Source organism: Canis lupus, chromosome 28 (assembly GCF_048164855.1).
Source record: "Canis lupus baileyi chromosome 28, mCanLup2.hap1, whole genome shotgun sequence".
NCBI classification, from domain to species: domain Eukaryota; kingdom Metazoa; phylum Chordata; class Mammalia; order Carnivora; family Canidae; genus Canis; species Canis lupus.
In genome coordinates, this window is record NC_132865.1 from 24481653 (window position 1) to 24495420 (window position 13768).

Here is a 13768-nt window from a genome sequence, read left to right on the forward strand (position 1 = left end):
AGCTAAAACTTTCATCACTATGGAAGAAAAGAATATTTAGACTTTGGGAGCAATTAGAAGTCTCTGCCAGACATCTCATTATTCAAGAAGTACAAGAGAAATTGGGATAAGGCTGTGTCTAGAATATTCAAAAAATTTTTGTTGAATAAATATATAAATACAAAAATATTTCTATATAATATATAAAAATATATTAAAGTTATACAAAATCCAACACATAGATATACAGTGTAGAAAATGAAAATCCCCTTTGCTTCCATAATTTTTCAGCTCTGGGGAAAGAATGAATTATTAAAGCAATCTTGGAATATGCGGATGTGGGACTAACATCTAGGTGACATAATGTCTTTCCATAGCTCTTCCCCAAGTGCTACTGACAGAAATAATACTTTAGAACGGAGATGTTATTTCTGGAATCCGAAGATTTCTTTCTTTGGGGCAATAGTCTCAAATAAGAAAAAAACTAGATACCAAAGGAACATGAAAGCAAGGCCAAGCTGAAGCATTACAAGGCATCAAAGGAAAACATCAACATTTCTTGCACAATCACTGAAAATGTGTCACCATCTATAAAGCCTCTTTAACTGGCAAGAAGACAACTTAAATAGATAACTAAAATAACAAAAGTAGCAAAGCAAAGTCAGAGATATCAACTCGTATGTGACTCAGAGAAACAAAGTTTTAAAATAAAAATGTTTACTCATTCATATTCTATATTGCTGTATTTTTTCTATTAACCCAGAGAGTATTTTTATATCAGTATTCTAAATTTAACCAGCTGCCGTCATTTCTTAAGTATTATACCATTTAACCTTTTCAAGTGAAGGGTTTGTCTTTTAATGGAAAATACTCACTTTGCATTGATGACAGAACATAATGTCCTTGGCTTAGCTATTCTCCAACAACACAGGTCCTTTTTTGTCAGTATGCTTAGCTATATGGCATGGCTGGAATACCACAAATTTATTCAAGAAATCAAATTCTGAAGTCATCTATGCTAACTAGAAATGTTTAAAAACCATAAGCTCAATTTAACATATCAATTTTCTTAAATTTATAATCATTGAATTCTTGGATAAAATGTAATAATCATTTATGAGAATTGGAAAACATTAGGAAAAAAGCTTTTATAAGATGTACCAGGATCTGAATGAATATACTCAATACCATCTGAAAAGTGACCCAACCTCAATTTTAAGCAAAGAAACACTTCCTAAAGGGGTGTTTTTCCTGATTTTTTTTAATTGTTTGAGGCAAATCTAATACCATAAGTCAGAGAAATCTTGGTTTTAACATAGCTAATGCAATTTTAATAAGTTGATCATAAAAATTCACCTGTTAGGAAAAGTAAATATTATAAATAATATTTTAAAGGAATTCATGTAAACAAAAACAATTATTTTTAGGTTAAACTAATTGTACTCAAAACTCAAACATGACAATTTTATTTGGGATTAAAATATAAACCAGGTATACAGTAAAAGAACACTCAACAGAACACTGTTAAAAGACAAGTACTGAGAAAAAATGTAATGATACCAGAATGTTGCCAGATAAATCAATATTTCTTTTTTAAAAAGTGTGCACAGTAACTACTGGTGTGCATTAAATGTAATAATCTACACAATTTGTGTCATGGTTTGAAAAAATGATAACAGGGGACGCCTGGGTGGTTCAGCAGTTGAGCTTCTACCTTCCGCCCAGGGCGTGATCCTGGAGTCCTGGGATCAAGTCCCACATCGGGGTCCCTGCAAGGAGCCTGCTTCTCCCTCTGCCTGTATGTCTGCTTCTCTCTCTCTGTGTCTCTCATAAATAAATTTAAAAAATCTTTTTAAAAATAAAATAAATTTTAAAATGATAAAGATTTCCAAGACTTGAACCTAGTCATGTGCTCTCTCTCTCTCGATTACTCTCTCTCTCAAATAAATAAAATATTTAAAAATTATAATAAACATAAATAAAAGAATAATTACACAATGACAGTCAAACATCCAACCTCAGATACCTGAGTTCAATTCCCCTTAGTATTTTTTTAAAGATTTTATTTATTTATTCATAAGAGACACAGAGAGACAGAGACACAGGCAGAGGGAGAAGCAGGCTCCATGCAGGGAGCCCGATGTGGGACTCGATCCCGGGACTCAAGGATCACACCCTGGGCTCCTGCAAGGAGCCCGATGTGGGACTCAATTCCAGGACCCTGGGATTGTGACCTGAGCCAAAGGCAGATGCTCAACCACTGAGCCATCCAGATGCCCTTCCCCTTACTATTCTTGAAAATGTCCCAAATCCTTACCACTGTCTTTATAGATCTTTACTCTAAGCAAAAACAAACAACAAAAACCACACAACACAAAGGAAACAACAGTTCAATTCATAAATAAAGGCCATGAGGTAGAAGAAACCTCCAACTCCCCTCTCCACTAAAATAACCCTGAGTACTACAACCTTTGTTCCTCCCAGAGGAAAAGCACTCCCCACCCCCCAGGCTCACCCTCGGGACTCCCCATCTCCAGACCCCCTGCCACCTCCTCTCCCCTCCAAGACCACACTTCCCCTAGGTTCCTGAAAGTCCCCCTGGCCTCCTCAGGACCTTCTTTTATCTATTAAAGCCTCTCATATGCTTCCAGGCTGGAAGAGAAAGGGCTCAGAAGCAGGGTAGGTGGCCTCAACAAGACTCAGTCAACTGAGGCAGGAGGAGAATAGAAAAAGAGGTTAAATGCTTACTGCCTATCAGGACTTTACCTACAGAAGCTGATTTGAACTTGAAGCCATCCTGTGAGACATTATTGAATGTGTTTTCCAAATGTGACACTAAGAGTAAAGAGGCCATGCAATTTGTCCCAAGTTACACAGTTTCTAAGTTTTCAGCCAGAACTTTGACCCAGGTCATCAGATTCCCTGAACCCAAGCTCTGTACCATGCACTTCACCCCACTGTCCCCGTGTGGCAGGGCCACTGGTGAGTGTTCACAAGGAGGTACAAAGGCCATCCCAGCAGTTCCACAAGCCCTAGACTAGAGGAGCAGCAGAATTTTTAAAATATCAGAGAGACAGCCCACTCCTTCTTAGAGTCAGAGTCGGCCACGATGTGCTGCTATGGGTGTCTCATGGCAGTGAACCTTGCCAAGTATCTTCCTTATCTCTGGTGACACAGGGGTTCCTTCCATGGTTTACACCAAGATGCACTGCACTTCCACCATGCTGTGTTGTCGCAGTTTTAGCTCCCTTCCTATTTGTCTCCTTCCCTCCACTGTACTCCTCTTCCTCAAACGACCCTGGACAAAAATCACCCCCTTATGTTACTAACCTACATCCTCCCTGGCATTTACCATCAAAGTCTCTGGATAGTTTTTCCATAGGTCTTCACCACTCAGCTTCCGTGGGGGTCTCAGCTCATTCCTTGTCAGGCTTCGGTTTACACACACTAGGGAAGCTAAAGCCCAATGACAGGCTAATTGCCAAATCCAGTGGCCTCTTCGTCTCCCCACTACCTACTTCTCAAAAGTTCTGACACTTTAAAGAAGCCTTTCTTCTGAATATGAGGTCTTTCCTTGGATTTCAAGAGATCACTCTCTCCTGGTTCCTTGTTTCAACCTCTGATGGCTGTCCGAGGCACCAAAGTACTCTACTTTTTCCTCTATCCTTTAAATGCTGGCTTTCCAATGACCTACTCTTAGTTTGTATGTTTTTTCCCTCGAGTTGTTCCCCTGATGGCATCTCATCCATCTGATGACTTCAACAAATCTAAGTTAATTTCTAGATCTTTCACTTTTTTCTCAAATGCTTTAACTTTCTTATTCTCTTCTTCAAAACATAGCAGAGTTTATAGCCCAGAAGGTCCAAAACCAAATTCACTTTGCTCCTCCTCCTCATGCTGTTCTGTCCCTTGTATTCTACTTCTCAGTTAATGACACTGTCCATCTCATCTTCAAATCAGACTGTGTTCTTCCTTGTATAGAAACCTCCACTTCTGAATGAAGACAAATATCAAAAGTTCCGCCCCAAGAACATCTCATTATTGTTGGATGCTTGTTTGTCTGTTTGTGGTTCAGTTTGGTTCTTCTCCTGTTTTGTTTATCTTCTCCATTGCTTCATTGCTTTTATCTTCTTCATTTCTTCTATCCTAAATCCTAAATCACATTTCTTACCTGGACCAATGCAATGGCAGAAACTCCTAATGGGTAACTAGACTCCAGTCTTTAATCCTCAATTCCATTGACAGAACTCTCTTGCTGAGAAACAAAGCTAATCTCAGTAGATACCGTTCTTATATTGATGGCATTATAATAAGGTATAATTGTGTAGATGAAACCATAAGACTAGGGCAGCCCGGGTGGCTCAGGGTTTAGGCACCGTCTTCAGCCCAGGGTGTGATCCTGGAGACCTGGGATCAAGTCCCATGTCGGGCTCCCTGCATGGAGCCTACTTCTCCCCCTGCCTATGTCTCTGCATCTCTGTCTCTCTGTCTCTCTGTCTCTCTTTCATCAATAAATAAATAAGATCTTTAAAAAAAAAAAAAGAAATCATAAGACTAAAGACACACCACTCTGTGCAGAGAGTATGCTCCGGCCATATGATTAATACTCCAAAAATCAAAATTATGAACGAACTAGGATATATTTACTACAAGCATCAAGAGATCTTAAGGACAGCAACCTGATGCCTTCCTCATGCATACACATCCAAGCTAATGGCTAGAAAACAAAGTACTCTCCTAAATCAGTTCAGGAATAGTGCCCAGCCAGGGGGGAGGGGGTGCAGTTAGGAGCTATCTTAGGGCTTAGGATAAAAATAAATCAGAGTCTCCAGACCCTGAGAGAAAGATCACTTTGGTGGGCGCAGAAATCTGTATTATACAAGTTAGATCACATTTATGTTTCACGTTGTTTCTAGGATTACTTCCCTAGCCAAGAATGATGTCTTGAAGATTATAACCTGTCCCAGATTAAGAGGAACAAGGAAAGGTCTTCTCTGTGTGCTTGTGTGGATTGCCCAGGACCAGAGAGGTGGGAGACACAGGGAATGAGGGGAAAGAATCCTGAGGTGAAATTCAAAGACAGAGATTAGGAAATCATGGCCTGGCAACTTTTTCTCTCAAGACATCCCTTTCCAGGGACAACTCTGGAGGTCTCGGGCTTGTTTATTACTAATAAGACAGTAGGTGTCCCCTCACAATTGATTTCCCACTACCTTTAGTTAAAATCAGAGCTACCAATCCCCCAAAATATCCAATATTTTTCAATCTCCATCAATGAAGAATTTCCAGCATCCCCCAGGGCAACATCATGCCAGCACTCCCAGAATGCTGTACTGAGGTCACATGAAATACGCTGCCCTCTCAGGATGGATAGTTGTCTTCTCAGTCTGGAATATTCCATCTCATCCTTCGGAAGCTGTCCATCACCTCTTTCCTAAAACTTTCCTTGATGCCAGACTGAAGGAGTCCCTTGATGCCTCCAGGTGACTTAGCTTATTGCTCTACCATGGCCTCTCCCACATGGCATCGTGACTGTTTGTACACTGAGGGTGAAGATGGCAGCATAGGAACCTGAGGGTCACACAACTCAGCCGGTAACACAGCCTAAGCACAATGTGCTGAATCAATTTATCCTTGCCTGGAAAAAGTTAGATCGTGACTGAAACAAGTTGTTTTTGGACTCATTCAAACTGGTGTGTTTGCTATTGTTTTATTTGTTTGCTTCCCCGAGCACCTGCTATTTGCACAGCACTGTTTAGGCCAAGAAAACTGTACATAGGAAATAAATGCACCATGCCTATTCTCTTGGAGTTTATGATCTAGGTAAGTGGTTTTTCTAACTGCTTAGCAAAAGCACAAATCATAAGAGGGCTAGAAGTTGAATGGAGAGCCGGTAGCCAAACAATTCAGTTCCCCCTCACCTTCTGTGAGGTCCCCTGAAGCCAGACCACAGAACAATGGAACCCTAGGGAGCATCATTCAAAAGAGCTAAGGGGCACATACTTTAAGCCAAAACAGATAATAAATATGCAATAATTTACTGTCAACTGTAAAACACCATACCATCTACGGTTGTTATATAGACTGCTAAATGCTCTCACAGTCTTAAGTCAACTGCATATTTACAAGAATACCGCGGGGGCGGGGGGGGGGGGGGGGGGGCTGTGGGGCGGATCTCAGTAGCTCAGTAGGTTAAGGGTCTGCCTTTGCCTCAGGTCATGATCCAGAGTCCTGGGACTGAGCCCTGCAACAGGCTCCCTGCTTCATAGGAAGCCGGCTTCTCCCTCTCCCTCCACCTGCTACCCCCAGCTTGTATTCACTATCTCTCTGTCAAATAAACAAAATATTTTTAAAAATACAAGAATATCATGGGAAGGACTTCATGAACAGAAGGGAAACAAAGGGAGGAAGTAAAGAAGAGACTCAGAAAGTGAAGATGAGAATATCACACATGCAAAAATTGTACACCAAGGCTAACCAGTATGTGTAGATCTGTATGACAACCACAGCATCAGAAGAAATAAAGGTAACAATATATATGGCCCCCCCTGTGAGCCAGGCACTGGGCAAAGCCCAATGTATACATCATCACATCCTTATAGCAACCTTGAAAAATACTATTATTTGCCCATTTTACAGATGAAGAAAATGGGGCTTGAAAAGTTTAGGAAAAGTGTCCAAAGCTACCTAGTAAATTAGAGACAGAATTCAGATTCTGGGCTCTCCAAGGTCAATGCCTAGACAGGTTAGGAAATTTCAAAATCTTTTATTTATGACAAGACCTGTAGCTCAAAGTCTTTGTCTTCATGAGCCTGCAGTGTGGAAGAACAGTGCATTCTGATATGCCAGGAACAATTTCCGTTTACATCTGTTTTCCAGTGTAATTTTTAACAGCACTCCCTATCCCTCTCAGAAATGTCCCAGTTTAGGGGCAGCCCAGGTGGCTCAGCGGTTTAGCACCGCCTTCAGCCAGGGTATGATCCTGGAGACCTGGGATCCAGTCCCATGTCGGGCTTCCTGCATGGGGCCTGCTTCTCCTTCTACCTGTGTGTGTCTCTTCCTCTCTCTCTCTCTCTCTCTGTCTCTCATGAATAAATAAATAAAATATTTTTTAAAAATGTCCCAGTTTAGACAAAAACATATATGGTCATCCTGCCTCAAAGCCATAGTGAAATGTGCTAAGCCCAGTGTAAAATAAAAGTGTGAAGCCTTTTGCTCAAAGCAAGGAAAAAAAGTGTTAGTAAAGGTACTGAAATATAAAGCTTTTCTCTTTCTTTCATGTATCTGCTCTGCTCACACCCCACTATTCCAAAGAATTTCACTTGTAAAACACAAGTTCAAAGATAAAATTAGCACAAATTTCAAGACAGTGCTAGCATTAAACCAATTTCCAGGTCTTTCTGAGCACGAAGCCCAGTGCAAACTGTACAGCTTGCACACCCATGAAGCTGGCCCTGCTTTGCCCTTTTTCTGTTCACTCAAATGGGTCTAGGAAGCCATCCTCATCTTGTTATGCCCTATGACTGGGTTGCAAAAAAGGAAACCAATTGCAACATGCTATTATCCAGACTTGGAACATGAATACTGGGTATTAGGTCCATAAAATCATTTCTTTAGAAAAAATATGTTTGAATACTTCTAATAAAGAACAAAATTCCAATTCCCAAAGAATAGTTGGGTTTTTTTATGTTTTTTATTTATTTATTCATGAGAGATACAGAGAGGCAGAGACACAGGCAGAGGGAAAAGCAGGCTCGATGCAGGGATCCCGATGTGGGACTAGATCCTCGGACTCCAGGATCAGGACCTGGGCCGAAGGCAGGCGCTAAACCACTGAGCCACACAGGCATCCCTCCAATTCCCAAACAAAACAAGAACATGCATTCAAGCAAATGTGGTCACTCTCTACATTTTATCTATGACCTAAAAATAACAAATCCAGATAATATAACCTACCCATGATATCAAATTTAGAAATTGAGTATACAATGAATTGAAATAATGGTGTGTTACAAAGTCTTTAATACCACGATGCCTGAAAAAAAAAAAAAAAATACCACAATGCCTGATTTAAATACTGTCTCTATTTTGTTTTTTTTTCTTTAAGATTTTATTTATTTATTCATGAGAGACACAGAGAGAGAGAGAGAGAGAGAGAGGCAGAGACAGAGGCAGAGAAGCAGGCTCCATGCAGGGAGCCCGACGCGGGACTTGATTCCGGGTCTCCAGGATGACACCCTGGGCCAAAGGTGGCGCTAAACCGCTGAGCCACCCGGGCTGCCCATTGTCTCTGTTTTAAATGCAGGTACATGTTTAATTTAAAACTTCTTGTTATATAAATTCATATGTGCCTGTGAAATTTCAATAACTTCCACTCTATACAAACCAAATGGAAGAAAAACAAAACTCAAAATTTTAAGGATGATTGAGGAATTGTCCTTGAGGATGGACTGGAAGTTGGGGCATATGGATGGCTCAGTCAGTTAAACATCAGACTCTTGATTTAAGCTTAGGTCATGATCTCAGGGTTGTGAGATAGAGCCCCACATTGAGCTCCACACTGGGTGCGGACTATCCCTCTCCCTCTGCCCCTGCCCTGCCTTCTCTTAAAAAAAAGAAAAAAAAAAGAATAGGGTGGAATGTTTGTTAGAGAATGGGTCAATTGGTTGATTCATTCATTCATTCATTCATTCAGTAAGCATTTACTGCATACCTACAGTTTCACAAGCACTGCACAAAATTCTGGGGGGAAAGAGACAAGTAAAATATGGGCCTGTCCTCAACAAGCTTACATTCTAGTAGAATGAGACCAAGGTAAACACAAACATGTATAAGCTGCCTTTGGTGCTACAGAACAAGAAACGATGGGGAAGAGTGGGTACAAAGCATTGAGCACTCTAGCCTGGGACGGGAGGGAGAGGACAGGATCATGAAGTTTCCTGAAAGAACTGAGAGTCCTGAAACCCAGTGGGAATGCGAAAGATAGGAGGGCTAGAGAGGAACAAAAGAAGCCAGAGAACCCATGGGAAGGAGTGAGCCACTCTAAATAACAGCTATTTGGAGATGAGAGTGGAGAAAGTTGTTCTCTCCTTAAAAAAAAAACAAAAGGGTTGGAAATGAGAACAGAAAGGAATCAGAAGTATACAAGATCACAGGGGAGCTTGAGTCGCTCAGCCGATGAGACATCTGAACTTGCACTCAGGTCACGATCTCAGAGTCCTAGGATGAATCCAGAGTCAGGCTCCCCTCAGCAGGCAGTCTGCTTCACCCCCTCCCTCTGCTCCTCCCCTAGCTCATGCTTACTTGCTTCCTCTCTCTTTCTCTCTCCTCTCTCAAATAAATAAATTTTTAAAAGTTCTTTAAAAGAAAAAGAAGTATAGAAAATCTTAGAAAAGTTTTCCCTTTCAGATCATATGATCATTAATCAAGAGAAAAAATATCATTCTGTTTGATTATTTACATATGGGCTTGTGAGTAAAAATATGTTCTTGGTAAAACTAAAAATATGATTTCTATTTCTTCATAATAAAGGTAAGAGCTTCCCTTCATCCATGTTAATGGCTAAAACAATGGCAGAAATCTAAAATAGTAACTAATCTAACAAGTATTTACATTTGACTTAGAAATGCACTATCATATTTTTATTTTTTTAAAGATTTTATTTATTTATTCATGAGAGACACACAGAGAAAGGCAGAGACACAGGCAGAGGGAGAAGCAGGTTCCCTGCAGGGAGCCTGATGCGGGACTCCAACCCAGGTCCCTGAGATCATGACCTGAGCCAAAGACAGCCGCTCAACCACTGAGCCACCCAGGTTCCCCCACTATCCTATTTTTTTACAACAAATGTACCACTGCACTTATTTAATACTGTTAATTTTTTTAAAAAATAACTTTTATTGTTTGCCTACATTTCTTATCAGTCCTTAAGGATGGACTCCTAGAAAAGGAACTGCCAGGCCAAAGAGTTTGAATATTTTTAAAGCTCTTGGTACATTATTAGCTTAGGCTAAAGTTCACACTAGATTGACAGGATCTACTGAAGATGACCAAGTAATATTCATGGGTATTCAGTGTTGCTGTAAATAATAATCAAAAAAGAAATACTCAGAAAATCTAAAAGTATTATAAGTAGATCTTGGCTTTGAATGATTATGACTAAAAAGAAACCAGGGTAAATTTTTGTTTATGATGATAATCAGGCCAATTAGTGTGTCTATGTGTGTGTGAACACGTATGTGCATAAATATTGGATGTAAATACAGAAAATAATGGACAAAGAAAAATAAAAGTAGAAGGGCCCATAATTTCTGAATGAGGTAATAATGTAATCATTAAATGAACCACTTGTGGGGATCCCTGGGTGGCTCAGCAGTTTGGCGCCTGCCTTCGGCCCAGGCCGTGATTCTGGAGACCGGGGATGAAGTCCCACATCGGGCTCCCTGCATGGAGCCTGCTTCTCCCTCCGCCTGTGTCTGTGCCTCTCGCTCTTTCTGTCTCTCATGAATAAATAAATAAAAATCTTTTAAAATAAATAAATAAATAAATAAATAAATAAATAAATAAATAAACCACTTGTAAATAGGTACATATAATTTATTTTATACCTCCCACCATTTGTTACCCAACTCTGTATAGCAGTAAGTTTTCAGTTTTAGGGCAGCCCGGGTGGCTCAGCGGTTTAGCGCCGCCTTCAGCCCAGGGCCTGATCCTGGAGACCTGGGATCGAGTCCCATGTCAGGCTCCCTGCATGGAGCCTGCTTCTCCCTCTGCCTGTGTCTCTGCCTCTCTGTTTCTCGAATAAATAAATAAAATCTTTTAAAAAAAGTTTTCAATTTTAATAATCAAGTGCTAAAGTTAGAGGAAAACCTCACATGTTAAATAAAGGTCAACAAATTGGGTTTTGATGTAGGTTAGGTTACCTCTCTATTTCTATAAATTAGGGATCCGCACAGTACTTTTTCATATGCCTCCAGAAAGGAGTAACTAGTGCAGTTTAAGAAGTGATTCAAATTTTTCAAAAGTCAAAGGACAAAGTCACCAATGAAGTTTCTTGAAAGGCAAATCTGGTGCTATTCTAAAGTCACATCTCCACCTCACACTAGTCAGAATGGCTGGTATCAAAAAGACCAGAAATAATAAGTGTTGGCAAAGACATGGAGGAAAGGGAACTCTCGTGCCCTGCTTGTGGGAATGTAAATTAGTGCAGCCACTCTGGAAAACAGTATGGAAGTTCCTCAAATAACAAAAATAGAAGTATCATATCATCCAGTAAGCCCTCTTCCAGGCACTTAACCTGAGGAAAATGAAAACACTAATTCAAAAAAATGTATGTACACCTATGTTTGTTGCAGCATTGTTTATAATATGTAAGATATGGAAAGAACTTAAGTTTCATCTATAAATGAACTAATATATAAGATGTAGTATGGGGATCCCTGGATAGCTCGGCGGTTTAGCACCTGCCTTCAGCTCAGGGCATGATCCTGAAGTCCCAGGATCAAGTCCCACATCAGGCTCCCTGCATGGAGCCTGCTTCTCCCTCTGCCTGTGTCTCTGCCTCTCTCTCTCTATCTGTCTCTATGTCTCTCATGAATAAATAAATAAAACATGTTTTAAAAAAAGAGGACATAGTATAGAATGGAATATGGAATACACAATGGCATATTACTCAGCCATTAAAAAAAGAATTAAATCTGGCCATTTGTGACAGCACAGATAGACCTAGCCAGTATTACACAACATGAAAGAAGTCGGCCAGAAAGACAGATAACATACAATTTCATTACACTGGAATAAAAAAAATAAAACAAAAAAACAAAAAAACAAAGCAAACAAACAACAAAAAGAGAAACAGAGTCATAAATACAAAGAACAAACTAGTTGCCTGAGGGAAGGGGGGTTGGGGAAGATAAGTGAAATAGGTGAAGAGGATTAAGAGCTAGACACTTCTAGTTATAAAATAAGTAAGTCATGGAGAAGTACAGCATGGAGAATATAGTCGATACTATTGTAATAACTTTGTAAAAAAAAAAAGTCAATCTCCCTAAAAACATGCTTTTTTGACATTGCTGCATGGAAGTGTACAACAATCCAATTTATCACCAATTACCCATATATTCTGAAATAGCCAAACGTTTCCCAAAAAATGTGGTGCGGGGGGGGGGGGGGGGGCTCAAGTATATTGATTTTAATTTGAGAAGTCAACCAGAAGTCAACCTGTGCATCTTACATCCCTTGAGACACTCTTCTCTCCTTCTTGCCATAACAAAGAAGTGAATTCCTCTAAATAATCATAAGCAGAAAGTTTACATCTTACAGAACACTGAGCAGGAAGTTTGGCCTTTGAAACATTTCCCTCTGGACCACAGGGGTATGGAACAGGGAGGTGGAAGGAGCAGAAGGTTTGAAGATTTTAGGTTGCAAAGGCTAAAGCTCCTCAGTCGTTAGATGATGCTCTCCCGGGCATCAGGGTGGAGGGGAGCTAAGGCTCAAACCCTTTGTCTTTGCAACAGGGAAGAGAGAAAAATTCAACTTTTGAGAGTGATGTCTCAGAAGTTTCTTTCGCTCCGTTTTGCCCCTTCCGGCTCAAAAGTGAATGCAACGTTTCCAGAGCAAGCTCCCAAGGCGTCAAGCTGAAACTTTGAAACAAAGTTCCTGCCAGTTCTCTCTATGAGCTCCCGAGGTTGTGTCCCGGTACCGCGCTCTCCTGCGCTCAGCGTGAGCGGGGGAGCCGGGAGCCGAGTGGGGAGCGGAGGCAAACCCGCGATGGGGGGGGGGGGGGGGGGGCGGAGGCTGCCGGGCGAGGACGGCGGGAGCAGCACATGTGGCTTTCATCTCCAACAGCTGCTGGAGAGCCTCGCCCCGCTGCTCTTTCTGTACCCCCCCCCCCCCCGCCACAATCCTAGGTTTCAAGCATTATTATAACTAAAGGGATTTCGCTGCCACGGATTCTGAGTGATGAACCCACGCTCCAAAAGAATCAAGGATTTAAAAAAAAAAAAAAAACTAAATGTACCTGAATGTACACTGAGTTTAATCAGTGATTAATGCAACTGAGTTTAATCGAGACGAAGTGTTAGAATCCCAGGGTAGGAAGAGGGGGGGGGGGGGGGGGACACAGTGCAACCCAACCGGCCAGGGACGGAGGTAAAGAGTGCGCAGAGCGGGCGGCGGGGATTCCCCGGCGGGAGAGTCTGGAGCGACGAGAGGGCGCCGCAGACCTGCAAGTGCGGAGCGGCGGTGAGAGCATCCCCGCAGGGCCACACTCACCGACACCAGGAACTCCAGCGTGCCCACGTAGTCCCGCTCGGTCTTCTGGAGCTCGCTGAGCACGCACACGCGCAGCCGAAGCTGCTTCTCCAGGTCCTTGGCGCTCTCGGCGCGGCAGTCCCCGCGGCTCTCGTCGCTCATGGTCCGCAGCGCCGCGCGCCCCCCGCGGCCCGAGGGCAGAGCGGGCGCCGCCGAGGAGTCCGAGGAGGTCCGGGCGCCCTCACATGCTGCGGCGAGGCCGGGCGAGGCCGGGCGAGGCCGGGGCGGGCTCCCGCTGGGGCGCGGGCGCGGGAGGCAGCTCCCGGGAGAGGCGCCCCCGGGCCGGGACCTGCGCGCCCGGCCCCGCGGCTCCGGCCTCACGCGGCCCGGGCTGGAGGGGAGGCGGCTCCGGCAGCCACAGCGGTGACTTGGACGTTCATCAAATGCTTTGTATCCATGTGACTCCGACCCTTCACCCTTCGCCAAATCTCAGGAAAAAGGAAACAACCCTGGGGAAGTGCGTTGCGTGCCAGCTAAC

At 42.3% G+C, this 13768-nt stretch overlaps 1 protein-coding gene across 1 annotated transcript in view; it reads right to left on the bottom strand.

Moving 5' to 3' along the window:
* Positions 1-13480, bottom strand: part of PREX2 (phosphatidylinositol-3,4,5-trisphosphate dependent Rac exchange factor 2) — a 283911-nt gene extending 270431 nt beyond the window's left edge. Inside the window, exon 1 of the mRNA XM_072804340.1 lies at positions 13252-13480. Within this exon, the coding sequence (XP_072660441.1) occupies positions 13252-13392 (141 nt within the window). The 5' untranslated portion in view covers positions 13393-13480. The remainder of the gene's footprint in view (positions 1-13251) is intronic.
* Positions 13481-13768: the final 288 nt, after the last annotated feature.